Source organism: Pangasianodon hypophthalmus, chromosome 6, assembly GCF_027358585.1.
Source record: "Pangasianodon hypophthalmus isolate fPanHyp1 chromosome 6, fPanHyp1.pri, whole genome shotgun sequence".
NCBI lineage: Eukaryota > Metazoa > Chordata > Actinopteri > Siluriformes > Pangasiidae > Pangasianodon > Pangasianodon hypophthalmus.
The window spans coordinates 4,835,485-4,854,281 of NC_069715.1; the positions used below are offsets into that span (position 1 = coordinate 4,835,485).

The 18,797-nt window shown below is 36.6% G+C and overlaps 1 protein-coding gene across 2 annotated transcripts in view; it reads right to left on the reverse strand.

Annotated features, from left to right (window-relative positions):
• Positions 1 to 3,818: 3,818 nt before the first annotated feature.
• The window catches only part of LOC113534432 (neprilysin), a 34,662-nt gene continuing 19,683 nt past the window's right edge, over positions 3,819 to 18,797 (reverse strand). For both annotated transcript variants that reach the window (XM_026927227.3, XM_053234950.1), the window contains exons 9-23: positions 17,763 to 17,897; positions 16,148 to 16,249; positions 15,217 to 15,353; positions 14,548 to 14,641; positions 14,009 to 14,137; positions 10,817 to 10,915; positions 10,417 to 10,494; positions 8,967 to 9,070; positions 8,677 to 8,735; positions 8,471 to 8,590; positions 7,806 to 7,939; positions 7,101 to 7,166; positions 6,311 to 6,406; positions 5,808 to 5,884; positions 3,819 to 5,722 (exon numbers count right to left, since the gene is read on the reverse strand). In XM_026927227.3, the coding sequence (XP_026783028.1) occupies positions 5,623 to 5,722; positions 5,808 to 5,884; positions 6,311 to 6,406; positions 7,101 to 7,166; positions 7,806 to 7,939; positions 8,471 to 8,590; positions 8,677 to 8,735; positions 8,967 to 9,070; positions 10,417 to 10,494; positions 10,817 to 10,915; positions 14,009 to 14,137; positions 14,548 to 14,641; positions 15,217 to 15,353; positions 16,148 to 16,249; positions 17,763 to 17,897 (1,530 nt within the window). In that variant the 3' untranslated portion in view covers positions 3,819 to 5,622. The remainder of the gene's footprint in view (positions 5,723 to 5,807; positions 5,885 to 6,310; positions 6,407 to 7,100; positions 7,167 to 7,805; positions 7,940 to 8,470; positions 8,591 to 8,676; positions 8,736 to 8,966; positions 9,071 to 10,416; positions 10,495 to 10,816; positions 10,916 to 14,008; positions 14,138 to 14,547; positions 14,642 to 15,216; positions 15,354 to 16,147; positions 16,250 to 17,762; positions 17,898 to 18,797) is intronic.

Sequence of the window (18,797 nt, forward strand, 5' to 3'; positions counted from 1 at the left end):
AGTTTATGATATCAATCATTCAGTAGTTAGAGAAAAGGTTCAGCAGTATTTTAAGATTATTATTAGTCACACTGTACAAGATGACCCCAATAAAATCTTGGACAAATCCTGTAACAGCCTATGTGATAATGTGTGTTCTCCATGTCAGCTTATACAATGAAGATCCTCTAACAATCCTCTAAAAGATCTCTGCAATTAAAGAAAATTACTACACTTTGTTCGTGTTATTGATTGACACGATCCTGGCTAATGCAGAAAACAGGCTTTCATAAACAGACACAAGTTCTCGGTCTGATAGTGGTAATGCTATGCCTACAGAAACGATGCATTTATAAGCTAAAGAAGAGGAGTTTATGGTTGGGTAAAGGAGGAAAATAGGAACAGGATAGGCCAATAACTGCGTTGGAGACACCCTGCCCTATGCTGTATATTGTCTTTTTCTAAATCTTCAGAAAAACTCACCAAGGGTTCAAATTAACCTGCTGAGTTGAGTCAGGTGTATCACATAAATAGAGTCACTATGATATAAATTGTTGGGTAATGATTCTGTCATGGTGGAAACTAATCCTGTAGAAAAAACAGCAATATTTCATGTATAAATGATTCATATGAAGGACAGAAAGTTCTGCTAAAGGGCACCCTGACCTGGCTCAGTTTTCTTCACTCCCCTGAATCTAAAGCCCATAATCTTCATGTTTTACCTTCTTGTGTAACAGCTGATTACTTATAAAAGTTCATACTCAACCAGTCATTTGTACTTTTATAGGCCTTGGTCATGTTAACCCTTCCATTTGTCAGTGTGGTGGTTGGGGGTGATGGGGGGTATCAGAGGGTGGACTATTAGAAAGAAGTAGTAGAAACTACATGGGGCTGCATGTCATGCTGAGCTGTTGGCTTGATGAAGTGCTCATGGGGATATCCATGGCCTGCAGTTCAAATTTCAGCCCTCTCTCTGACCTGCCATCAACATGCTTGCAAATGTGCTTCTAATCAGGTGTGGGCAGCATGGAGTATATTTAACACCCCTCTAGAGAGCCAATAAAGCCTGCAGCAAGTACAGCACTGGTAAAAATAATAATGTTAAAGCACAATTCCAACAAATTTCATGAAATAAAAACGTAATAAAAACATGATCTTACACTGTATTATCTTTTATTTTGATCATGTCTAAATTTAAACAAAAATAAAAGTTCTAGTACTTGTGTACTGTACACACACACACACACACACACATATATATATATATATATATATATATATATATATATATATATATATATATATATATATATATATGGGTTGACCTTAGATTTGAGTCGAGGACCCTGATATCAGTTCATCCAGGGAGCTGTCAAAACACATCTGATTCAAATATACTTATCTACTGGGCACGAGAGAGAAATCACAGAAAATCAGGCCTTATTAATGGATAGTTTTATTGCTCAGGTAGTGGAGGGAGGTTTATTAGTAGGCTATAAATAAGATACTAGAGAAAACAGTGGGGATTTTTAAATTCTGTCTCTACTGCAGTAGTGAAAAACTATAAAGGCAACTGATGATTTGTCTTACATACATAACCTTTTGTACAGCTGATCCACATGTGGACATGGTTTCTTGCTTTGCTTTCATAGATTCCTGTATGTTTATTTTGTTTTCCTCAACATAGTGGACAGAACCAGTATGCTTCAGTGTTGAGTACACCCTTTCACACATGTCAACTGAATGTCAATCAAAAATTAAGAAATGGCATTGTAACTGTTAATTATTGCGTAAGGTCAAGCATTACAATTCACACTGGCTGGGATGTCATTCATATGTTGGATCCCTCACACCTTAATTTTGATAAATACAGGGTGTCCCAAAAGTCTCCATACACAGGGGATATATAGTATGCCAGCACCACGTCAGATGTGCCTTCATCAGTGGGTGTTCTTGGATGTCCTCATCTCGGTTGGTCCATAACACTTCCAATCTTTTTGAATTTGTTAATAAGTTTGGCAACAGTGTTGTGTTTGATGTGCTTGCCATGTTTCCTATTAAAGTCCATCGCAACCTTATGACAGCTTCCCGATCAAGCTATAAGAATGATTTCAATATGTTCTTTTGTCAAAGGCATTCTTACAGGCTATCTGAAAAAAATATAGTATAAACTAAGGATGAAAAATTTTGGAAGACATTTTGCTGAAAAGTATTAATTTCCCCTGTGTATGGAGACTTTTGGGACCCCTTGTATATCAAGCAAAATATTTGTATTGGACCATCAAATTATTATAAACAGAATCATTATTACTGTATATGATGAAATAATCTTAAGTGTACCTGAAGCCTCTTTATGCATTTCAGGTTTCAAATGAACATTTATGAGCATGGTACCCGTTATAATGCTACAATGAGTTTTTAAACTTTTAACTTCTTTACAGCTCTCCATCACATCGCCTTTACACACATGAAGAGCATTTGCCAGTAGGTGAGAGAGACCGCACAGCCTGTTATACAGCAATCAATGGCTTTCCGGCATTAGGTTTTTCTAGAACACAGACAGAAGAGTTGTGATCAGCTTCTAGGAATTAATGGACTCACTCATTTTATCTGCCAAGATTATCTGAGCTGTGAAAACGACCCAATTACACACCTCTATACAGCTTCTACCAGCAAGTAAATAACATGGAGGGTGATCCCTCTTTATTAGTGATTACATCTGGATGGGCAGCGGCTAATAATGCAGATGGTGTGTGGACATGGTGGTATGACAACAGCACAAAGGCATCCTGAGCTGCTCTTTAAACCCTGTCACAGTACCCAACTATTGTGTTTTTTACCAGATACTTTGCTCTACTTTGACAATGCCCCCTGTGTCTGTGTGTGCTATTGCTAACTCCAGTTGAAAGCAGTATAACATACAAAACAAATTAAAAGGACATTATTTTGTCCAACATGCTAAAATCCACACTTACTCACAGAGCCTGTTTGGCTCCAAATAAAATGCCAGAGCTGTAGTGTATTTATGAGGCCTGTTTTTTCCTGCATGTCCTTTTCAGCAGGAAAACATTATAAAGAGAGATAGGGAGAGAGAGAGAGAGAGAGAGAGAGGATGATGATGATGAGATGCTGCTCACTAAAGAAGGATAGGACAGACATTTTTTACATTGCCAATTTATTAATCAAACAGTTTCTGTTCTTGAATATGCTCTTATAATATTACAAAGTATCTAAATACAGGCATCTGAGGTATATCCGTCTGTGTGGGTACAAGTTGAGATGGATTTCTTCTGAGCAATGCTCAATTGTTTGAAAGAATGAAAAGCAGTGAAGCAAAACTAAATGGAGGAACACGAAGTCTCTCAAGGAACAGAGTAAAAAAAATCACTTTCAAGGTTTAGTTTGTTGTTGGGTTTTAACCCATAGTTGTTGTTTTGTTAATCCATAACATACAAAGTTTTCAGTCAGAAATCCAGTGATTAGTTATTCATAGCTTGCCAATAACAGAAGCTCAATACCTGCAGAGATAGGGGAAAAATATTAAGCACTGCATAAATGTCTTAGGCACGCGTGAAGATATTCTGTAAAAAGGCAAAGATGCCTTCAAAAGTGATGGAATGAAATGTATGTAAATATATAAAATGATTATAATGTGAACTAAACAGTAATAAACTAAATCAAATCCATATTTAGCATGACCAGCCTTTGCTTTTAAAACTGCATCAGTTTTCTTGGGTATGCTGTTGTGCAGTTTTATAAGGAAATCAACTTGTAAGTTTTCCCTGCATGTAGGAGAATCTGCCACAGTTCTTTGTCACACTTGCTTCTGTTTCTGAAAGTAAAACCAGACACCCTCCATTATGTTTTTTTTTTTTAAATCTAAAAAGTGGCTATATTTAAACCAGAGTTACTGTTACAACTGCAAAGCTTCCAATAATAGCAGGTCCTGAAGTGTTTTATTCCTTTTATATCACAGCAATTTAATAATCTAAATGCTAACATTTCTTATTTATTAAAGAATGACAAGGTGGTTCCTATTAGGTAGCTATAAACATTTTTTTTTTTAATATTTTTTAAAAATGCAGCGTGTCAGAGAGAAGACTCTCCTATAGAGGATGTTACATTGCTGACACTGGAGACTTCTTTCATAAATGTTCCATAAATCTCTCTTTACAGAAATCTTTACGATCATACACTTTTTTGAACCATTATTGTGTGGAGCGATTATGTGCGATACAAATATAAACCTGTGATTTGCAGCTGCACTACTGTCAGAGCTACTGTTATAGAAAATTAATCAACACCTTCTGAGAATTCAACAGTGCTGTGGTATAAGATGTAAGAGTTTGGTTTGAAAATGTATGTTTGTGAAATATAAAAATTGCTCCTATTGACACAGTAGCTATTCCAGAAGACAAACAAGCAAAACTGATCTAAAAAACGTCGGGTGCCTAAGACTTTTACACAGTACTGTACATTTTGTTCAACTCAAAAACAAGCCACTATAGAATTAACCATACCTGATAAACAGTCCTACAAATGTCAACATTTAGTTTTTCTTACAAATATAATACTTTAAAGATACTTGGAGATTCCACAAGGTCACAAGGTGATAGTATATTTCTTAGCTTCTTTGGCATAAGTAGCAGATGTTTTTGTCGATTAAAATGAACATGTATACCAATGCTTGTACTTTTGCAACAGACTCTCATAATGAAAGCACTGGATTATCTTAAGGCAGTCTCTCACTGATGGCATTGATGGTCAATATGTAGAATGATTTGTCACACTCTTTCACACACACACACGCACCTCATTTACAAACACACAATCCATATACCTTGGCATATTAGACATCATATCATCATTAGTTCTAAGTCAAAATATCATTTACTCTGCCATGTACACCAAGCACATATAAATTTATTATCAAGTCTATCAAATCAGTGACTAATATGGTTATAAACCTGTAGCCTTTCAACAAAGAATTACTTTTTTTTTTTCAACTAAAGTTTGCCTGCATTGTTATCAATATAACATTCAGTGCAATACAAGCCATATTAATATAACATTTAAGAATTTGTGATTTCTAATACTGTAAAACCTGTAATATTACCCTAGATACAGTATATCCCTGTGTCTATATATTTAACGTACTTTTTTTTAAATCATTTTCCTTTTTACCTTTCTTGGTCTGTATGGGATGTTTTGTAAAATATTACAAATATCATCTAACCAAAGTTCAGTAAAGTTGCCATTAAAGTTTAAATGTATATTGATACATCTTTAACATACAAAATGCTACTGATCTCCCCGATTCACAGTTTGATTTGATATTAACATAAAAAGTTTTAAATATATGACATTACCTTTACATTTCATCTTGTTATAAACAATAACCGAAGATCACCACAGATCACATGATGATCTATTCTGACTAAAATTAACTGATTGTTACATGTCGGAGTGGACTAAGAGAGCACCCCATGTCTGTACATGATTGAAATGCATTGGTGAAGCCAGGTATTATCTACCCTGTGGAGAACATCAGACATTCCCAGTCTGGGACCGTGGTGGTCGTACAGTCAGAAGAGAGAAGTGAGGGCTCATTAAATGCCCTTATTGTCCCTGTATGTGGCGTGATCACCACACTCGGCACATCTTTTCAGGCACCATGTAGTCATTTTTCTGGCACTGGAAAGCTTTGGCAAACTCTGGGAAATTCTGCAAAGATCCGAGAACCCTGCAAGCAGAATCAAAACCAGATATTATTCAGTTGTTAGCTTAAAAACAACTGGGAAAATCAATTTCTGAAATGACGGACTTACCTAAACTTCCCTGGACTATGGACATCAGTTTTAATAGAGTTGACGGCATGTTCAGGTCTATGCGTTCCACACCAGACCTGGAGAACCAAAGGTGTTCAGTGGGCCTCATTTATCAAACTGGATACAAATTCACTTATTCAAACATCATTTGTAGGAGCATTTATATAAGAAACGAACCAAAAAACAAAAAAAAAACCTTGGCTGAGGCGTGTGTAGGGCTGAAGATGGATCCACACTCAATATATTACTAGATAATTATAGAAATTACTAGTTTAAGACATATATGTGTATCACATCCACCATTTATTTTACAAATCTCCACCGGTCCACAGCACTTAGGTCTGTCCTTTGGCTCAGTTCAGTTTAGCAACTGAAATCCACTGAAAAATGTTGTCTGCAACCCAAGGTGGTCTCGGACCGGTTACTTTGGTCCGCACCTGAAAGCACCCATAGTGTGTGTTTATGGTAGTTTGTCTCTGTTGACTAAACAGCTTACTTCTCACCTGAGCAAAGTTTAGGAAGAAGAGCTGCTCATGGTTAAGGTCAATTCCAGGCAATGGAGCTTCCTTTCCATGCTTCTTGATGTAATTCTGGTATGCCTGCAAAAATCAATTTAATGAAATGGAGGTCTGATTAAGAGTACCATAACCCTGCATGTTTCTTTAGTTAGGTTTATTTCAGTTTTCTGGGGATCTGCCCATCTGGTGTGCAGTATGTTGGCACATACAGTATGTTCTCTCCAGTTAAGCTTTTGCTTCAGGCCATAGTTAAGGCTCCTTCAGCACAATCTGGCTGTGGGAAACCATTCAAAACAAAAGCAGTATAAACTAGTTCATTGTGTGTTCTGAAATTTTTTCATGTCTTACTATGTCAAACATAATCTTAATCGACTAATCATAAACTGGGCTAATAAAAAAAGATCAGCTGGAACTGCATGATATCAGTTATTACCGCTTGTAGATGTCAGTTCTGAATGCATATAATGTTGCTAGCTATAAATCCCAATGCAGCCCTGACACTGCATGAGGAAAGACTCTTTATACCACATCCCTGTTGAATTCTGATTAGCAATAAGGGTTGATGATTTTTTTTATTAACAACAGCGTGTTAATCATGCGTTATCACTTTTGGAAGGAGTCTCCAGTATCGGCACATTGTACCAATCAAAGGTAAAGTGGTAAAGGTAAAGTGCTTTACTCTTTATGTAACATTTGCACAGTATTTTTTTCCTGGCAGCATCAGCAAGATAATTAGGCAGCAAAGACACAAAAGGCCACAATGCACTGCACTTACTTGATAAGACTGGCGAATGCCCCCATTGTCTGCAATATTCTCCCCAAGGGTGTTATTCCCATTAAGCTGAAAATGGGAAAAGAAAAGGATGAAAAAGAGACAGAAAATAACAGTAATTTGTAGCTCTTTCTACATTTTCTGAAAAAAAAAAAAACAGCTCAATTGATTACTCGGAAAACAATTTGTGAATAACACAACAGCAGAGAAGGCTGCTAACGACTCAGAAGGCAATGGCGATGCAATGACACATACAAGAGAATCTTCTGTGACTTGTTTAGGCCTGACAGGACGATGAAGGAGTGTAGCACCAGTGAATACATACACAGGGCTGTCAGTTAAGTAGCTGCACAAACCCTCAGCCTACAATTCCTAGCCACTGTACCCTGAAATAGATTAACTTTTTTCATGCATGTCTGCTAATGATACTTTAGCAATTGATCAAGGGCTTCTGTACACAGCACCATTTATGGTTTTTGTTTGTTTGTTTGTTTGTTTGTTTTCAACCCAGCAGCAACCCCCTACATGGCAAAAAAGATGCTATTTATCATTGTATTGCAACATAAAAACAACAACAAATGGTATCATGGATTAAGTTTTTTCAATCTATCAAATAAATTTAATAACAAGATTTCAACAAATGAATAAAATATTAAATAAGTCAAGTACTCAGTGGTCAGATCAGTGAGTTCCATGATAAGAGCATACATTCTGTCCATTGGCCAGGTCCCAGGAGAAGCTGCTGTACTGGTCCACAATACATTTCGAGAGCTCCTGGAACTTCTGTGTTGAGGACGGAGTCCACCAGTCCTTCAGGTCTCCATCTTTATCAAAGTTACGGCCTGTTCGAGAACAAATCACTGATCTGAGACATCAATGTTGGGAATTTGAGGATTTACTGTTATTGTACAGGTATATCAAAAAACATTACTTCTACTACTACTACTACTAATAATAATAATCATCATCATCATCATCATCATCATCACAATATTTCTGTGTTTAAAGAACAGAACTAATTCAGTGCCAGTGTATTCAGACATGTCTGCTCTATATACTATCACCATCTCCATTTCCCAGAATCCTCAACTAAACAACAAACTACAAACTCAGTCATATGACCTGTCACATGACCTTCTACCTTCCCCAGACTTCTAATCACAATATCACCTGTTCCCATTCAGCGCACTCCCCATAAATAACCCAGACATTGATTAAATTTTTGCTAAGTTAATCTCAGAGCACACTGCTAGTGGTGTTACTGGGCCTTTTGTTTGTCTAAACGTTTCTAGTATTTTCTTATAATTTTTGATGAACAGCTTTAGAATTAGAAGTGGACAGCTAGCAGGTATATATGAGATCAGATTCTTTACCATTATCATCAAAGCCGTGAGTAATCTCATGGCCGATCACCATGCCAATGCCGCCATAGTTGAGAGACTGGGGCTGTCCTTTACCAAAGAAAGGAGGCTGGAGGATACCAGCAGGAAATACTGAGTGAAAAGAAATGAAAAAGTAGTTATTGTTGTCAATGAATCTATAAATACAAGTGACCAATTACTAAGACATCTTTTGCTACCTATTTGATTTCTGCTGGATGAATAGAATGCGTTGACCACCGCTGCTCCCGAGATCCACCTTGGGTTTAAACCGGGACACATTTAAACTTAATAGAGCCCACATATCATGTTAATATTTTATCACTCTTCTTTCATTAGTAGGGATTTTTATAGCAGCTCCTAAACTTAGAGAATGTCTGGCTATTTTTGAAAGTAACAGGTAATTTTTTACAGGGACAGAAAAAGTCAATTTTCCGTAATCAAATTAAAATAAAAACTTTTCAAATTAAATGCTGAAAGAGCCTCTTACTCTTCCTTGTTCACTTTCACCCTCAACCTCTTCAGTCGTTTCTTCTGACCGAACTCCAGATTTTTCAGGATGTTCTCGAAGTATTCCTCTGAACTGTAGCTTAGCTGAAACATTAAAAGAAAATGTTTTTGCTCAAGAACATTATAGTATTATATATTTTAAACATAACTAAAAAGTTGTATTTATACAAATAAAAACTATACTTATGTATAAAATATACAGTATACACACATGCTTTACTCTTTAGCCAATAAGTTTGTGTATTTATTATTTTTTGTTTCCAAATTGAAATTAAATTAAATATATTTTCATATAGACTTCAAAACAACTGGCATTTACATTTAGGGAAAAAGGGTTCCTTCAGTGTTTTTGGATGGTTAAGCTGAAGCTAAAGGGATACCATTTGTTGCGAAGGTCTATATAGAACCTTTACGTGTTCCCCCAGAAGCACAGAAGAGCCATTTAGTGTTCAGTATTAGATGTAATTTCTTTGCTTGTGAATATATATTCTGCTTATATTCTCCTTTCAAGTATCATAAACACACTGCAAGTTAAATTATTTTGAACATCATGAATTAACATTTTTTTGTTAAACTTCAAGACATGGGCTCATGTTACATACAGTACAATTAGATTATCTAAATAAAAAATCTGTATACGTGAACTTTCTGTTCCATAAAGAATACAGATATAAGGCTGATTTGGATCACTCTAATTATGCACTTATAGCACACATCCCACTGTATATTTGTTTTACAGTTGATACTGTCTAATACAGGGGTTCTCAAACCTTTTGCAGCCAGGGACCCTTTAGATCAGAAATAAATTCCACTGACTCCCTCAAGGCAGTTTTTTTTTTAATATTCAAATATTAGACTCATTATTCAAATGAGTGCAATAATATTCTGGATATTTATTGGACCCATAGATGTTTTATTCCAGAACCTTCTACAAACAGAACATAACAGGGTAAATATGACATTTATCAAGGTTTGGATTAAACCCATTTCATTCAAGTGAGCAGTCAAACAAGCTAATAACTATAAGAACCCAATAATAACTTGTTTGGTAATGGTGGGTCCCTGTAACCGCTGTAAAATTTCTTTTTTTTAAATCATGAACCCCATGACTATGCTATGCTATGCTATAGGGGGACCCTAGACGTCCCTGAACCCAACTTTGAGAACCACTGTTCAAATATCAACTGTAAAATAAATCTCGGCTTATAGGAACAGTCTTAAAGTAACTGCTTCACCAAACAAGTGCACTCACCATTAATAAAGCACTCATTTAGAGTTTCATTACCATCTTAGAGTGAATGAACAAGTCCTTAAAGACAAATACAAAAAAAAAAACCTCCATGTGTTCAAAAACCTTTGATAAGCTGTGAATGTTTTTATGAACCCATTAGTATCTGTTTCTAGCCTCAAATTAAAAGCTCACTGCTCACTTCTTTGTATTCCTCATCCAAATATGTATTGTTCTTGATGTTTTCCGAGAACCCGATTCTCTCTCGAATAGCTCGAGCCTGCAAGAAAAAAAAAAAAAAACAGTAAAAATGAGTCATATTTAACTGATTTGTTTATAGAATATTGGATGGCACTCAGACTGTGTACTCAATTTAATTCTTTTCAATCACATTGACTGAATTGTTATAGCCTCAAAGTCTGCAAGTGACTTCAATTTACAAGTCAATATTTAAACAGGAAGCTTTTGTGTGAGGAGACATGACTGAGTGACAGAGGAAATGTGCTTAACCACACGCATAAATCAGGTTTAACAAAATGAAGTGATTGTTGTATGATTTTGCTTGCAGTCACAACTGTGCCAACAATCCGAATGAAACTCACCTTCTCCTCCGCAGCTTTCTTGGTTTCATCATCCATCCAGGCAAGGTCTTGTAGGTTACTAACAAACACCTCTCTGATGCCAGCAATCATCTCATCCATCTGAGCCAATCAGAGGACAGCAGTGATCACGTTAGTTACGATGCCTTGCATAATTATTCATTTTGTACTGTAACAATCTATAACTGAAATGGACTTAACTGGGAAATCCCTAAATGAGTTAACATTGGGAAGTCCCACAATTAGTTGAAAGGAGTCGACCTGTTTGAAATTAAAGTTTCAAGCGATCTCAATATAAACACACGTTTCCCTGAAGATGAAGGCGCTAACAAAGGACAAAGTTCTGGAAAAATATCAATCAGGGTTTGGTTAATAAAAATATCCTCAACTGTGAATGCCCCACAGATCACTATTAAATCTATTATTAAAAAATTGAGTTCAAGACCAAGTAAGAATGGCATTAGTCAGGGAAACACCCAAGAGGCCATGGGTAACTCAGGGATTTGGAGAGATCCACAGTTCAGAGTGGAGATGTTCACAGGACAACCATAGCCTGAAGGGATGTGGCAAGCCATATGAAATCCAGTTTGTAGTTTGCCAAAAAGCACTTTGGAGATGAAAACTTGTTTAAAAGGTTCTCTGGTCTGATATGACCAAAACTGAGTGTTTTCGTCTTGGCATAAAGCATTTCATTTGGTGGAAGAACAACACTGCTCATCACCATCCCATAAGCTACAATGGAGTAGTTCGAAATCAAGAACCTGATTGCCCGAGCCAAAGACTAGGCCTCTTATCTGAATCTGTGACTTGTTAAAAAAGGGTGAATGCAAGGCACTGTACTGTATTAAAGAGAATTCGGTCCATAGGATAAAGAAATGCAGAGACACAGCATGTTCAGGCTAGTCAGTGCAGTTCCCTCAGACTCCTTTGTATACACCATTGGTGTCCAATCTTAAAAGTAAAGGCCTGGTGTGACAACAGGTTTTGTTCAAAACAAGCAGGAGTCAAACATGATTGAAGGCCATGACCACCTCTGGCATACACAGAGTTGAGATACCAACAATAAAGTCTTCACACTGACTCACGCCAACAGTAAAGTGTTTTACAATTCCAGTTTTACAGGAAACTCTTAGAATAACAGTTCAAACTCAACATGTAAAAACATGCATCAGGTTATTTGAGCAAACTGTGCAGTACAAATAAATTCTATAATAGCTGACAGATGGGCTTATAATAGTCAATGATTTATAGGCTCCAAACAAGAACAAGTCTCATGAATGTATGTGATGATGAAAAGGGTCCATGTCTCAGCATGTCGTGATATTTCCATTGGATGTGATATTTGTGAAACAGGACAAATGAGGACAAAAGGAAATAAATAGAAAATTATGCACTGTAGGATGATATAATGTGTAAAATTCTACACTAACCCAATTCTCATGTTAATACTTATCTAGGGTAGAGTTTACATCAGTGGCTTAGTGCTTATAATTTTCATACACTGAGCTGCCAGTTGATTAGTTACAGTAATGTATTTGATCTGACTTATGTACTCATTTAAATAAAAACCTAAATAAGAACTAGAACAAGATAACTGGTTTATGTACTCATTTAAATAAAAACTTAAATGAGAACTAGAACAAGCTAACTGGTTAAAGAGAAACATTATGAATTACACTGACATGCTGTTCAGTACACTGTGTTCTTTGTTGGTTTCCATTCTAAAACTGTTTCACATGCCTGGACATAGTTTGGACAATGAAACTTTGTTTTTCTCTATTGCTGATAATGCTGTACTACTTCATATCGTGTTTTGCTTGGACTCAACAATGTTTCGATTTCTAAGCTGTAAAACCAGAGGCAATGGTTCAGCTTTCACATACTTCACCTTTAACAGAGACCCGTGCATTTATGTAATGTATATCTTTAATGATACTCTTTAATGATCTCACATATATTTATTAAATATGCCATTCATTTTGCAGTAGATCAGAGTAGTTACTCACCAAAATTTGTTAAGGTCCAGTTATGTAAAATGCATAAAGGTACGGATTAACGCTTAGCTTGACTGAAACAACAGTTACCTTTCAAATGCTAAATCATTAATCATTATTCATGGCCATAAATAAGACAATGTAAAGTCATGTTTTGTTTCACAGTGGGCTGCACATTAAGACTTTTGCCATCTGTAGTTCTCTCTGTAACTAGTCTCAGGTCCAATTCAACTGAATAATTTATATAAATGCATGTGATTGTTACTGGAACTGAGTAAACTCTTTAAATTTAAGCGTATTACTTCTTCTATAACTTGAGTGAACGATTTAAAGCGCTACTGTATTTCAACTTTTACCAGAGTAACTTTTACCATTTATCTACACTGTTATTCATTGTTTTTCATTTAATCTTTCTTGGTTGTTTTTTTAATCTTTTATTTTCAAGTCATTTTATCAGTATAGATAGAGTGTGAACTGTTTTATTCTTTGTCTAATTTTTAATATTTTATGTAAAGCACTTTGATATTTTGAACTCAACATGAGAAATGCTATATAAATAAAGATTTTTTTAATGAGTGTGTACTTTTACCACCTCTGCTTAATACTGGCAACTCACTGTAGCTAGATATTTGACTTCCAGCCCTAATAACTGCCTTGTTCAACTGTCCAATGTCCAAATACTTCCGACATCAGCAAAAACACTAGCAAAAAATTAACAGCAGTAATCCAAGTCTCACAATTACGTCCAGCGATTAGCAATGATTAACCAAAATGCTGCAGCAAGGCATAGGATTGTACATGTATTCGTATATTCATGACATAAAACTGCACCTTCTCAGATTTCCAAACTCATAATTATCTGCAAGAACATGGCCACACATCAGAAGTGTATCTCTGCGCTGAAGAAAAGTGGGCACACGCTAGTCATGGGGCCTGAAGCAGGCAGTGATTAATGGTGTGTTAAGGGCTATGCTTTATGACAGGTGGTGCCGAGCTCCACTTACAAGAAAACAAGGAAAAGAAAGCAGCAAGTGTCAGCCTACACATAGCTGTGTGTGCTGCACAAACAAGTTTTCCAAGAGCTGTAAAACATTCTCAGGCACTAGCAAACAGTGCAAATTACACTCAGCTAAATGTGAACAGACATGCCATATAGACGTGGACACACACAAATACAGTGGCCACTTTACCCATAACTCACCATGTCCTTGCTGTCTCCAGCAAAGGCTTCTTCCACGTACAGTCTGCCAACAGCATTCTCCATGTTGTTGTTGACGTAGACGGCACACTGCCTCCATATCGCTGCCTCTGAACTGGTACCAGAGATGGCCTGAGAGAGGAGAGGACATGAAGGGAGAGGAGACAATAGTACAGAAGCAAGGAATTGGGAAGGGGACAGAAAACAAAAGAGAGAACAGGCCAATAATGGGAAAATGTTAACAGAAAAGAAATACCAAAATTTTGGACTAGGAATGAGGCTCCTTTTTTTTTATATGCTTCTTCTTATCGCTTGACCATGGCTTGCCTTACAATTTGGATTTTGGATTGTATTTTAATAAATATTGCACATGGATCCTCACTCTTCTACCAAGTCTGGTTCATTTCCCAGTCAGATTCCCCCAGAGGAACAAACCAAAGAACTCTTTAAGTTTCAACTAGATTTAATTTTTTTTTTTGTCTAAGAATGTTCAGCCATCAAGTCCCCACTATCAGTTAGAGAGAACGGGAAATGATACAAACTTTTTTAAAAGCTTTCCTGGTGTCTCTGTACGCTCTGCTCAGACCAACCACCATGTTCATAGCAAAACGCCACACAATGTAGTTCTGGATGTCTCTGCACACATAAACACAGACAGTTACATTTAGTTAATGAACATTTATTGATTACATACAGTTGTGACACCTATAAAGACGTAGCTGCTGTCACACCACCCACAGTGAAGTTACTCCATGTTGTTAAATATCCAGGTGTTGCTTAGTTAAAGGAGGAGTGGAAAAGTCTTTAAACTGACCTCCTAGCCCTAAATACATGGAGACATCTGGCTAGAAAGCTTGAGTGTGTGTGTGATTTTTAAAGCCCTGCTCTGGCAGAATAGTGTGTCAAGTGTATAACCAGCCTTTGCAAGAGCCACCTTCTGAGATGTAGCACTATCCAGCAATATCCAAAATTAGCAATTTAACAATTAAAATGAAAAACACTGTGTATTCTCAGTCAACACCCTGACACGCACTGGATAAAGAGCCCTAATCCTAATCTAACACTCATTTCCAAGTGATGACCCAGCGTACCTTGATCTTGTTAGATTAGGATTTGATTGAAATATTTAAAGCCACTAAGTGCTCCAGGTACAAGGCTGGTTGCCCCTGTTTAGGACCTGTTTTTTGGAAGGCAGTGCCTGAGTAACTCACCTCTTTGTGTACCTAGCCAGGACAGGGTTGAGCCTCCTCAAGTAGTTAGGGGCATAAAGGATCACTTGCTCACTGTCCTCAATGGGAAGACTGACTGTATCCATAATCTTATTAGTAAAGTGAGTCCAGTTAAAAACCTGGAAAGGAATAGACAGTCTGAGGCTAACAGAGACAGGCTTGTATTAAAACTTCAAAATTATTATCCTAAAAAAAGAAATGTTAAATAACTTAAACGGAAAAAAAAAAAAATCTAAACTCTATCTAAACTAAATTCTTTGGCCTTGCCATATGAATTACGCCCATAATTTTTTAAAATTGATTCTCCTTTTTTAATACACTGGGTGCAGTTTTGTACAGGTGGGAGTGTAATTTAATGATATAATCCTGGGGTATTATAAAATTAAGTGGTCATGAGCCAGTTTTTTATGTTTTTGCGCTAACACTTTTCTGTTGTGATAAAATGAATGGTTTGTGACAGTTGAATTCTGCTAGTGCTATAGTATTTTCAAATTCAATTATGTTACCAGCTGCTGAGGACATCTCTTGGTCAAAACATTATACTAAAACATCTGTTTTAAAACAGATATCACAACATTTGTCTGACTTAAAGCCGAAACATAAATGTCCTATTCCATTTCCTACAAACTTTTTCTGGACATGACTATTCATGTCAATTTAAATAGGCTAATTCACCAAAATATATATCTAGAAGTGGATAAAATTCCATCTGGACATACAGTGTAAATCAGACTATTTATGCATTATACATGTTATATTTCTCATTAAATATCACATAATTATGGTCTGATTATGCACAGAGCAGTAATCTGTAATCTAAAATTCCCTTCTCTTGTTTGGTGACTTCTTGTAATATTCAGTGTTCAAAAAATCCATGAAAAATATGTTCACAAAAAAGGTATGTGTTTCATACTGTGGACTCGAACTCAAGTGTGAAGTTAGTGTTGAGTGTCTCCAGGGGCATCTTGTTATAGAGGAGAACAGGATTGTTTCTGTCTTCAGGTGTGTCTGTAGCCTGCGGGAGCAAGAACAAGCAGCAGGAAGAACGTTTTTAAATGGGAATAAAGAACGGCAGAGGATAAGAGCTTGTGGAAATCCATATCTTTTCATTTTCACCTTTCTGTCCAACCACTGAAGCAATCCTGCCCTTGCAATTTTACATTTGAAGTTGTCATTTCTTATTTGTGAACATTGCCTAGAATGTAATGTTCTGTGATTTATATTCAATGTGTGAGCTACAGAAGGAAAATAATCAGTGACAGGGAGGTGTGATGCAGTGCAACATGAAGCAGAGTTGCTGTTACCATATCAAAATGGATTCTTTTCCAATAACAGTAAAAGTGTTTTATTTATCTTACACCTCAGCAATTTACTGATGATTACACTATTTTATTAATTATAAAATTGTTTATAATTAATAAGTTTATAGCTACATTGTTTTTCATCTTTTTTGTGACTCTTTTGAAGTTAATAAAAAATAAAAATTAAAAAATTAAAAAACACAGCTTATCAAGTTACTGAGAAACTGCAAAGCATAAACTGTTACAAAGGGCTGACACTGTAAACTAATTCCATAAATGTTAAATAAATGTCTCCATATCCAGAATTACACACAATCCATTAAATCTGTTTATGTGGAGCGTCCTCCATACAAGTCCCTGTGTAAGTTGTCATTATAGATATGATAACATATTTAAACAAGTGCATTCATATAAACCTGTGATTTTCAGCTGCACTATTGTCAGAGCTGCTGTGTGATAGAAAATGAATCAACACCTTCTGACCAATCAGGATTGAGAATTCAACTGCACTGTGTTATAAAACCCTTTCATGCTTTAAGCCCAAAGAAAACTTTTTCTGTCCATATAAAAGCCATAGTAAAGCTTGTTATAATTCTTCCAGGTTTCTGTTTCAGGCTTGTAATCCACTTAAAAGACTCCGAGGCATGAAGTGAGCTCAGAGAGCAGAGACAGGGAAACAGCTGATAAATCTGAGAGCTGTGGTGGGCAGCATTTTAGCTCTGACGTCATCTTCTGAAGAAACATGAAAGATTTTTATAAGGCCCGGAGTCCACACTGTGAAGTCAAAACACTGCAGTGGTACCACATGCTGGTTTTTAAACAAGTTGTTAGCAAATGTTTCAGTAGAGAGGAATAAAATGAAATAAAATCAAAAGGAACGCTGTCTGAAAGGGAAACACTCTGTTGTAGAGTTCTGCATGGAACCACTAAGGCTCTAATGGATCCCTTTAGTCTACTAGATGGAACTTTTTTTGTGTATGTGTGTCCACTCAATGTCTATTTTTTTTTTAATTATTAAATTTTTTTATTAATTTTAAAAATGAACCCCATCACATCCTAACAATTTAGCTTGTCAACCTGTCACGTTTTACTTTCCTTGATTTTATTTTGTTATTTTTTCAGTCAGTAGAAACTGTTACTGTGGACAGATACAGCTCTTCATTGTGTAGCAGTGGTGTTAGACCAAATATACAAAAACACAAGCGTAAAACATGAACATGTGCTTACATTAGAGATCTCCTTCTCCATCTGCATGACCCTGGTCACTTCCTCTCTGATTTCTGTCTCATTCACCCCTAAGGCTCTGTCTTTTCGGACCAGCACAGCGAGATCAACCATGAAGTTCTCGTACGTGACGCAGGCCTGTGAACAAACACCAACACTCCTGTGACACTCCTGAAACAAACTATTGAGTGAGTGTGTGCGTGTGTGTGAGAGAATGTTAGCAGGGGTGGATATGGTTTTAAATTATGAACTAGATAGTATACGCCTCCTGATGTTTATCTCCCCAGTTATTTAGGAAGCATTCTAGGTCTCCCCTGAGGCATTATACCAGTTAATTGGGTTCATCTTTCTCTCTCCCTCCCTCTGTCTATCCTCTCTGACTTTTCCATCTCTGCTCTTTCCCTTGGGACACTTCACACTCTCTATGAATATTCATGCATCCTGACTGGTTGAAGCACAGGAGAGGAAGTCCACTCCAAGTTCTTTCATCTGTTACGGCATGTCCTGTGGGATGGAGCTACGGTGTGTGTCTCATTTCCACTCGTGTTAGCACTAATTACCTGCTGGATCTGGAACACATTAAAGACACAGAGCAGGTGGACGGCCTAATTTGAATAATAATCAGATGTCTGATGATGTCTGTGTGTAGGGTCCAGACACACTGGAAGCCTAAAGTGATGGATGACGGATGGAGAAAACGTACAAAAGAGAGACTTTGTTATTACAATTACATTTGGGACTCAAGGGGCTGACGGGACAGAGACAGACCAAGACAGAGGATTAAATTAGCTGTCACTGTCATTTGTGATTCTCCACAGACAGTCTGTGCCTAATCTGTGTCTGGAAAAAGCAGAACTAAGATTGAATTTATCATCAACTTGGATCATGCATGTGGTCATGTCTGCCACTTCATAGTGTACATAGGTGATTCTACGATTGGGGTGCCAAAATTTTTTATTTTTTATCATTAAATCTAAGAAAACATGCATGTATCCTCTTATAAAGTGTGCTAACCTATCTCTGACATCTCATTTTTTA